At 37.6% G+C, this 11368-nt stretch overlaps 1 protein-coding gene across 1 annotated transcript in view; it reads right to left on the reverse strand.

Annotated features, from left to right (window-relative positions):
• Window positions 1–320: 320 nt before the first annotated feature.
• The window catches only part of LOC122815907 (ADP-ribosylation factor-like protein 8A), a 372940-nt gene continuing 361892 nt past the window's right edge, over window positions 321–11368 (reverse strand). The window contains exon 7 of the mRNA XM_044088757.1: window positions 321–698. Coding sequence (XP_043944692.1) covers window positions 649–698 — 50 coding nt within the window. The 3' untranslated portion in view covers window positions 321–648. The remainder of the gene's footprint in view (window positions 699–11368) is intronic.

Raw genomic sequence — 11368 nt, forward strand, 5'->3', positions numbered from 1 at the left:
CAATAGAAGAGGCATACTGCAGAATTTATAAGAACAGCCCAAATTCTTTAGACTTGCAGTGAGTACCTCCAAAGCAGTTTAGCCATGCAAGGAGGAGGCACAATAAAACATCTGGTGTCATATTTGTTCAACTGTCTTCAGATTCCTGTTTTGGATTACCGGCATTGTTCTCCATGTTTGTTTTATTTTAGGTCATATTTTTGATCTGCTACACAAAAGAAATTCCAAAGATTTTTTAAGTGCCAGATTCTGTCTTGTGGTTGTGTGCCTAGTTTTAATATTATCTTCAAAACTCGGACTGGGGCACAACTGGTAAACAGTTCCTTATACAGATATCCCATTTAATATGTACATATAAAAATATTCAATACAGCTTTGATAATACTCATGCAAAACCCAACCCAAATTCTAAATACGGTAAAAATCAGTCACTTTTCTAATAAGGCTTACAGAATTTAAAGTATGTAAGTGAATGACTCTTTTTTCTTTTTTGTTTTTTTAACTTTTACCATAAAAGGACATTACAATATAAAATTTGACTATTAACATAAACTGGTGATATGTGAATCAGTTCATACAGGTTAATTTTTTTCTGTCCTTTTAAACATATAATGTACAGGTATATCTTGTTTGGAAAAGTGTTCTTTTTCAGCTGTGTCTTGATTTGGAGTGCTGAATCAGCCATTGCAGTGTTATATCTGAAATAAAGCAAAAATTAGCAAATCATATGCCTGCATTGTTAAGAAATCATGCATACAACCAATACAAATAGCAAAACTTTTACCTGCTGGTCCCTGCAAACAAACAGTACCTCACACTGAGGATCAGAATATTGAAAGCTAAGCATAGCAATTTTACAAACTACTTTATGAATAAAGAATGAACAAATTCACTTTTTGCCATTTATGACAGCTATGAATTCTAATTCATAGATTTAAATACATTTCAGTAGTAGTTTCCTGGATGACAAATATTATAATTTAATTTTACATTTCTTACAAAAGAAAAGGCACACAAGAACTGTTAACTATTTATGGTACCCAGTAGAAATTCTGCATAAGACCATGAGTTACAAAAAAAGTTTCTTATGAAGAGATAAAATTGATAATAGCCAAACATTTTACACATGTAAATAATACTTCAAACACAATCATACAATAAAATGCTAGAGATATTTATTTACATTGAGTAAACATAATACATATGAATGAAGTTACATCAAACCAAAGAATGTAAAGGGTACTGAAAGTTTCTCACGCTTAGATTGATTACTCGATTTCTGATCTGGCCTAAGGTAACTGTCAGCAATTAAGTTAGGTGAACTAAGCAACCTCGACCAAAAATATAAGCCTTGTGTATTTGGTTCTCAAATAACAGAAATGTCTGGTCTAACAACAGACAGTGCTTCTTAAAAGAAAAGCAAGAAACATTTAATAACCTGCTGCCTTTAATTTACTGATCTGTACATATACAGCAGTAGGTAAGCAATGTATTTGTAGCTGACCATTATTAAAAAATTGCTAGCTGCAAAAAGTTAATGTAAGAATCAGAAGAAAATGATTAATCCATGACAGAATTCCCAGATGCAGATTTCAAATAAAGTGACTGATTTAGTAACCATGCAGCAGATGAAGTCCAGCATTACAACTGATTGTACATTTTAATTACCTTCCTTTCTTTGCCAACAATCCCAGGTGAAGCACTCCTCAAGGCCTTATAGGTTCACAGGTTTATACAACCCACGGTATGACAACCAAGCTGAACCTCTTCAAGTCCCCCCCCCAAGGTGAGCTAACAATTAAAAAAAATGATATCAGGTAGCTACATTTTTTTTTTTTACAGGACAAAATTCCCTTCACACTATTTGAAAACAACTTTATCAGAATAATAGGTAGGCCATCTGGTACCATGTGCAATTCTTCAAATTGGCACCCCCACCTCCAGTAACTCAGGGGAGGGGGGGATGGTCTTGTCAAAGTTGAATTAAAACAAAGCAGGCCTGGCTTTGAAGCTGCAGCAAACTATTTGCTACAAGCAGAACAAGCAGCTTGCAACAGTTAAATCACTACATACTGAAGTGGTTCAGTCAAACACAAATGCATTATCCTCACTTGTTTATGCAGCAGTGACATCCTTTGCAGCTTCATAATGAAATACCAATACTGTACTATCACGCCATTAACACCCACCAATCCTGCCTCCTAAGCAGCTTGTGCCCAGGGCAAATGCACTCTTCGCTCCACACTAGTTACATTTCTGATCATTTGAGTTTTTTTAATTTTACAAAATTCACCAATGCTCTCCAATGAACTGGAGTTGACTTCCATAACGAAAAGACACCTGTCCATTTCTTTTCGCCTCCAACAATCACATCTCCAACCTTTCTGCTAGCATTCCAGGGAATATTTAGGCATCTATACTAATAGAATTGGCATGGAGTTCTGCAGATCAGTCTCCTCAATTTTCCTTGCACAGGACCTTAAGCTTTGGCTGATGCATAGACTCAAGCAAAATTTTAGAGAAGATATCATTGCCAAACACACTTTGTCAGTTGCTCTTTGAAATTGATTTTTTTAAATAGAACTCAACTGAAAACACATTTGGTTCTCCAGCTATCCAAGCCTTTAAATACCCAATTGCCAACACTCTCTCTTCCACTCCCTTACCCTGTTAACTCTGCATTCTTCCCTAAATACCTCCTCCTCCTCCTATCTCCTACATATCTTCACCTTACACCTTTGCTACTGATATAAATTCCTCACAGAACACACTAAATTCTTCTCTAATCTTACTACTCAAACATCTTTCCCTCTCCCACCCTTTAAACTTCTCTCACCCAGGCATCCTTTTACTAAAGTTTTGACTTAAAGCACAGTACGTTTATGGACACCAGTCCCTGCCCCACACATCTACCTCTGCTCCTTGCCAGCCTCACCCTCATCTGTGAAGGCTTCTAGTCCCTCAACAGTCTCCCTCCTCCATGTCTTTGTCACCAGCACCCTACTCTGTAGCTTACAGAGCCTTTCTTCACGTCCCGTCAATTTTACCTTGACACTCCAAATATTCTATCCTTCATGACACTCTTACACCATTTCATTCCTTAATACTCCATTCCTCTTCTACATTCTCCTTTAATACCTGCTCAACTATCACCTGTAGCTGCCCAATTTGCCCAAAATCCCACCAGTGCCATAGGTACCCTCCCTATCTCCTTCCCACATCAGTCTCCACTTTCCAATCCATTAACAACATGCTACGATAAGTCAGCTGCCTCAGTTGTTTCCATAATATTTCCATGCTGTTTCTTTATCCACCAGAAATGTATCAAGCCTTTTTATCCCATCTTCCCCATCCTTCTAAAAGTAAAAGTCACCTCCTTCCCCAAACGTTCTCCATGCATACATTAATGCTACCCTCTCCTGCCCTCCCTGTAAAGCCTCCCCTGACATCCACTGCCAAGTTCCATCACAAATCTGAAACTTCACCTTCAGCACTCTCACATTGTTTCCATGTTGTTGTGTCTTTCGGCATTTCCCGGTTAGGGGTCGCCACAGCGGAACTCCGGTCCGCTAATGATTGGCAGTTGATTTTTACGTGCCGAGTTGCTAGACCTGACACACAACCTTCAACGAAGGTACGCCCATTCACGCATGTTTCCACGCAGAAGACCCTCTAAATGAGAATCGAACCTGACAGCGTCTTACTGTGACGCGACAACACTACCGCAGCACCACCATCGCGGATTTTCACATATCACTGCTAAATTACTGGATTTATATCATACACCGCAGGGCCATTAGGAAGTATGGAAATAACTGAGAAGTAGATGATATTCCCACAGAATCCCTCCTAAACTCTTTATTCCACCTACACACTCCTCAAATTAAGCTCCCCAGTCTTCTCTTCCCTCCTTCCTTGCAAAATTCATCTTTAACCATGCAAAACACTTTTCCAACTTCATTATTTTTGCTTTTTCCAACTCCTGCAAAAGTGTTGTTGGCACCTTCTTTCAATACACTCTATTATCCCCCCTTCACCATCTCTACATTAGCTCTCCCCCCACAGACACACGCACTCCAAGTGGTTAACCTAATCCCCAGCTCTGCAAAGTCCCAGTCTAGGAAGGCTTAATGCTAAAGACTCTGGTGCAGACAGATTATTCACCTAAGCCCATTCCCCTTGGTTACAAAGAATATCCACATCTGCCAGCTTCCAATGAAAACGACTACCCTACTTCCCACTGTCTGGACCTACCTTATTACCTACCCACTTAAGTCAAATGACTTACTCCTGTCACTGTTTTCTAAACTCATGATGACTAGTTATTTCTTTAATGTATTTATTGTTGTTCATTGCCAAGGCTACTTAACTATAACTGCTTTTGACTTTCTCTTCTCAGCTCATATGACTCCCTCTCTTCTTCATTTATAACCCTTTACATCTCTCTTGGTGACTTTTCTGTTCCTTTTTCCTTGGTACTCTCATATTTAACAAAAAAAAAAAAAACAACCTCAAACTACTCAGTATAACATTTCACTATACACTGTTAATCCTCTGCATTTCTAAAGAAAAAGATAGTTAGCATATGATACAGCATTTGCTAAAGCATACAAAATAAAAACTGTTCACATTTCCACAATTCATTTCATTGGTTCCTTTAGGGCTACAAAAATCTGTTTTAGTGTTGAGCATCTAATGCTCTGTCCGTATGAATGTTTCATATCACTGTCCAGTCTTACACACAAATATATTTTCAGGTCTATCTTTCCATTCTTAACTCTGCCTCCCTTCATCATACACACAGCTACACATACCCTCTTCCTAGAAACAACTGCTACTGTTTACATTTGCTTGAATTTAGCAGCATTTCTCTTACATTGTTCTTTCAAGTTATTAAAAAACTCCTTTCAATATAATGCCCCGCCCAGGCTCATTACCTTTGGTCACTGGTACTTATCCTAGACCATTCTCAGGGGTCCCACTTTTTTATCTTCCTTTCTGCTACCCATTTAGCATCCATTCTGTTTATCTTGGACGTCCCTTCATAATATACTCCTGCTTGGGTTACCATCCAATGTAGACTGGCCTCTTATCCAAATACAGCCATGTGGTAAAGCAAAACCATAAAAAAATAAAAAAGTTGACAGTACAAGACACAACGTACCATCCTAGACCTTATTCTAACAAACCTGCTTAGTTGCTGGTGTCACTTAACCTTCCAACTGTTTACAAGTCCCCTCCTCCTTTCTACTGCTGCATCTCTCCCTTACATCATTTTACTTCCAGAAATGATTATAGTATCCTCAGGTCTCCCAAGGACGACTTCTTTGACGAAGCTCCATTAAATGATGTGGAGCAGAAGTCTCTAATTCTAGAGCTTCCCACTCCCTCCCCAAATCCCATAAACTGCTCCCTTCTGCCCACCTCTACTTCTCTCCACTCTCTCTTGGAGCTGCTTACCACTTCCACCTGAATTGATCTGTGCTTCCACTAACAGTCATTTGTAGCTCACAGGTCTCACCAGTTATTTCAGTCTTCTTCCTCTCATCTCTACCCCGCACTGGGGAATGATCTATCCCAATCGACCTTACCACTGTAGTCTTTCCTACTTGTATCCCTGCATTTGTCCTCATGCCTCCTAAAGGGAGCATGCATCCTCACAGCCCTCATTTTACTTCCCTTGTATGACAAGCGATCGCTGGAGCTTACATCACATACGGTTCTAGCAATCACATGCCCAGGTTGCATGTTAACTGCATGTCATATTAAGTTTAGTATCACTGCCATCTGTTTTATTACATACTATAGTAATATAACATAAATGCAGGACTAGATCCTTACTTATACTAGATCCTTACTTATTTGACATGTAAGCAAACTGATCAAAAGCCAGACACACGCTTACTTTGAACTTACAAAAGGAGTAAACAGCACCAATCACAATAAAAATACAAACCAAGTACCACTGTTCTAATCACCATCACTGAATGTGATCTGTTTACTCATGTACCACTGCTCTAATCACAGTCACTGAATGTGATCTGTTTATGTATGTACCACTGTTCTAGTCACTGTCACTGAATGTGATCTGTTTCTGTATGTACCACTGTTCTAATCACAGTCATTGAATATGATCTGTTTATGTATGTACCACTGTTCTAGTCACTGTCACTGAATGTGATCTGTTTATGTATGCACCACTGTTCTAGTCACTGTCACTGAATGTGATCTGTTTACGTATGTACCACTGTTCTAATCACCGTCATTGAATGTTATCTGTTTACGTATGTACCACTGTTCTAATCACCGTCACTGAATGTGATCCGTTTATGTATGTACCACTGTTCTAGTCACTGTCACTGAATGTGATCTGTTTACGCATGTACCACTGTTCTAGTCACTGTCGCCGAATGTGATCTGTTTATGCATGTACCACTGTTCTAGTCATTGTCCTTGAATGTGATCTGTTTACGCATGTACCACTGTTCTAGTCACTGTCACTAAATGTGATCTGTTTACGTACGTACCACTGTTCTAATCACTGTCACTGAATGTGATCTGTTTACGTACGTACCACTGTTCTAATCACTGTCACTGAATGTGATCTGTTTACGCATGTACCACTGTTCTAGTCACGGTCACTGAATGTGATCTGTTTACGCATGTACCACTGTTCTAGTCACTGTCACTGAATGAGATCCATTTATGTATGTACCATTGTTCTAGTCACCGTCACTGAATGTGATCTGTTTATGTATGTACCACTGTTCTACTGTTACTGAATGTGATCCATTTATGTATGTACCACTGTTCTAGTTACTGTCACTGAATGTGATCCATTTATATATGTACCACTGTTCTAGTCACTGTCACTGAATGTGATATGTTTATGTATGTACCACTGTTCTAGTCACTGAATGTGATCTGTTTACGTATGTATCACTGTTCTAATCACTGTCACCGAATGTGATTTGTTTACGTATGTACCACTGTTCTAGTCACTGTCACTGAATGTGATCTGTTTATGTATGAACCACTGTTCTAGTCACCGTCACTGAATGTGATCTGTTTCTGTATATACCACTGTTCGAATCACTGTCACTGAATGTGATCTGTTTACATATGTACTACTGTTCTAGTCACTGTCACTGAATGTGATCTGTTATATGTACCACAGTTCTAGTCACTGTCACTGAATGTGATCTGTTTATGTATGTACCACTGTTCTAGTCACTGTCACTGAATGTGATCTGTTTCTGTATGTACCACTGTTCTAATCACAGTCATTGAATATGATCTGTTTATGTATGTACCACTGTTCTAGTCACTGTCACTGAATGTGATCTGTTTATGTATGCACCACTGTTCTAGTCACTGTCACTGAATGTGATCTGTTTACGTATGTACCACTGTTCTAATCACCATCATTGAATGTTATCTGTTTACGTATGTACCACTGTTCTAATCACCGTCACTGAATGTGATCCGTTTATGTATGTACCACTGTTCTAGTCACTGTCACTGAATGTGATCTGTTTACGCATGTACCACTGTTCTAGTCATTGTCCTTGAATGTGATCTGTTTACGCATGTACCACTGTTCTAGTCACTGTCACTAAATGTGATCTGTTTACGTACGTACCACTGTTCTAATCACGGTCACTGAATGTGATCTGTTTACGTATGTACCACTGTTCTAATCACTGTCACTGAATGTGATCTGTTTACGCATGTACCACTGTTCTAGTCACTGTCACTGAATGTGATCTGTTTACGCATGTACCACTGTTCTAGTCACTGTCACTGAATGTGATCCATTTATGTATGTACCATTGTTCTAGTCACTGTCACTGAATGTGATCTGTTTATGTATGTACCACTGTTCTACTGTTACTGAATGTGATCCATTTATGTATGTACCACTGTTCTAGTTACTGTCACTGAATGTGATCCATTTATATATGTGCCACTGTTCTAGTCACTGTCACTGAATGTGATATGTTTATGTATGTACCACTGTTCTAGTCACTGAATGTGATCTGTTTATGTATGTATCACTGTTCTAATCACTGTCACCGAATGTGATTCGTTTACGTATGTACCACTGTTCTAGTCACTGTCACTGAATGTGATCTGTTTATGTATGAACCACTGTTCTAGTCACTGTCACTGAATGTGATCTGTTTCTGCATATACCACTGTTCGAATCACTGTCACTGAATGTGATCTGTTTACATATGTACTACCGTTCTAGTCACTGTCACTGAATGTGATCTGTTATATGTACCACAGTTCTAGTCACTGTCACTGAATGTGATCTGTTTATGTATGTACCACTGTTCTAGTCACTGTATGTGATCCATTTATGTATGTACCACTGTTCTAGTCACTGTCACTGAATGTGATCTGTTTATGTATATACCACTGTTCAAGTCACTGTCACTGAATGGGATCTGTTTACGCATGTACCACTGTTCTAGTCACTGTCACTGAATGGGATCTGTTTATGTATGTACCACTGTTCTAGTCAATGTCACTGAATGTGATCTGTTTATGTATGTACCACTGTTCTAGTCACGGTCACTGAATGTGATCCGTTTATGTATGTACCACTGTTCTAGTCACTGTCACAGTATGTGATCCGTTTATGTATGTACCACTGTTCTAGACACTGTCACTGAATGTGATCTGTTTAGGTATGTACCACTGTTCTAGTCACTGAATGTGATCTGTTTATGTATGCACCACTGTTCTAGTCACGGTCACTGAATGTGATCTGTTTACGTATGTACCACTGTTCTAATCACCGTCATTGAATGTGATCTGTTTACGTATGTACCACTGTTCTAATCACCGTCACTGAATGTGATCCGTTTATGTATGTACCACTGTTCTAGTCACTGTCACTGAATGTGATCTGTTTACGCATGTACCACTGTTCTAGACACTGTCACTGAATGTGATCTGTTTACGCATATACCACTGTTCTAGTCACTGAATGTGATCTGTTTATGTATGTACCGCTGTTCTAGTCATTGTCATTGAATGTGATCTGTTTATGTATGTACCACTGTTCTAGTCACTGTCACTGAATGTGATCTGTTTACGCATGTACCACTGTTCTAGTACTGTCACTGAATGTGATCTGTTTATGCATGTACCACTGTTCTAGTCACCGTCACTGAATGTGATCTGTTTAGGTATGTACCACTGTTCTAGTCACTCAATGTGATCTGTTTATGTATGCACCACTAGTCACTGTCATTGACTGTGGTCTGTTTAAGTGCTTTGGATTAATGCCTTAACCCATTCAAGTGTAAAACATATTTTTTTGCATTTGTCCAGTTAACACCCATAGCTCCTTATGACATCCAGACCTTTCTTGGGTCTGGCTTCTTCAAATAAGTGACTTATCAGCTTATTACAGGCAGTATTAAAAAGGCAACAAATAATTAACAAAATTATACTACGATTATTAATGTAGGATGTCACACAATGGACAAAGTAATAATTTTTTGTCACTTAATATATATATTTTCATATTTATGTTCATATTTTCATAACTGAAAGACCTAATTGCCATTTACGGGATAAGGCATGAAATGCTATGTTGGAGGACATGAAAATTCATTGCCCATTTATATTGCAATATACTGGAGTTAATACAAATTTTTTGTTAGTGAATATGACAATAAGAAATATTTCCATACGTACTTTACACTTCAAATAATAAATGACTTACAAACTACTGCATGGCATCAGGTGAAACCTTAAATACTGTTGAAAAAAACTATCACTGATATTTGCATTGTAGGTTGCACATCTTAAGAGCTATCCAGTGTTACTTACATTGCTAATTATACAATCAAGCATAGGTTTTCATATTTCTGTAAATATCTCAATAAACATGCATCCAGAGAAGATTTTTTGCTGTAATGTCGAAGCTTATGTCTGGTTAACGAAGGTGTTATAACAATATGTGTCTAGGCTGTATGGTTTACAAAATATGAAAGTTTAGCAAAAAGTATAACTCTGAGGTTTTTGTGCATTATAATGGGTCTATATCACCACATTGAATGGTGATAAGTTCAAATGGCCTTTGTTCGAACTTACAAGTCCGAAAACCCTAAACCACACACTCACAGAACAGTGATTTTTTCCCCAGGGAAAAAAAAATCACTGCTTCGTGAAAAACAAAATCACAACTTTGCCCCACACCCCCCCTACTTAAATATACCAACTCCAAGATTGCACTACAGTGGAGGAAATAGCAAAGCCCCGAAAACAGCCCACTGATTTTTTTCCTTGCGGAAAAAAATAGATGTTCTGTAACTTCGCAGTTTAGGGCTTTCGGACTTTTCAGTTAGAACAAAGGGCGTTTGAACTTATCACCGTTCGATGTGGTGATATAGACTCCATTATAATATATATTACAGTAATCATGGAAAGATTATAAATGCACCAACCTGCTGTAAGAGATGCTTCTTACTGATAACATTGCTATTTGTGCAGTTTCTGTTCACAATATACTTACATATGTTTATCTTATACTTTTAAGATGAATTTTCATAGAATGCTGTAGAACGCAAGGATGTGTGTTGGCTAGTAGAGATGTGTCTTTCCACACTACATGGGAGTTAATGAGTTAATTGTAACTTACACGTATTTTTATATGGAAAATAGAAAAGTATAATACTTGTTACTTATATAACTTAGATCTGATGAAGCTCTCAAGGCAGTCATTTACACAAGTAATGCCAGCTTGAATACTGTTTTCTTATTTTTAATAAAAATGCAAAGTGATCTAGATGTTACGACAGTCTATTTTACTAGCTCACATGAAGATATCATTCCTATGCTACTAGACTCCCCCCCTTCCGATTTTTTCCCCCCTTAGGAAAGTGTGCACGACCGTTATGGTTGGAAAACATTTCCTCCATACTATGCTTTGTTGTCAATCTATACATGTATACACACACATATATATATATATATATATATATATATATATATATATATATGTATATATAGATATATATAAAAGGAGATAGATATATAGATATACATACACACAGCAAGATAAAGGAAAAACAGTTGTACTGGAATGATAAAAGCATATGACTTGCTCAAATAAACTGCTGTCATAAATAATAAAAATTCCTGTTAAAGATCACCTTGCAATCTTATTATTTGCAATCTGATATTCTCTATTAATTCCTACTGTAGTAGCTCACCTTCTAATGTTTGGTAAACTTTATAAACAATGTAAAAAAAAAATTAAAAAATGTTTTATTAATCCTTTTACTCAAATTTTTTAACTTATTTAGTCTGGTATGTTGGTATGTTACTGTAATAGTACTATATAAAT

Source organism: Protopterus annectens, chromosome 11.part0, assembly GCF_019279795.1.
Source record: "Protopterus annectens isolate FY-2018-M chromosome 11.part0, PAN1.0, whole genome shotgun sequence".
Lineage (NCBI taxonomy): Eukaryota > Metazoa > Chordata > Ceratodontiformes > Protopteridae > Protopterus > Protopterus annectens.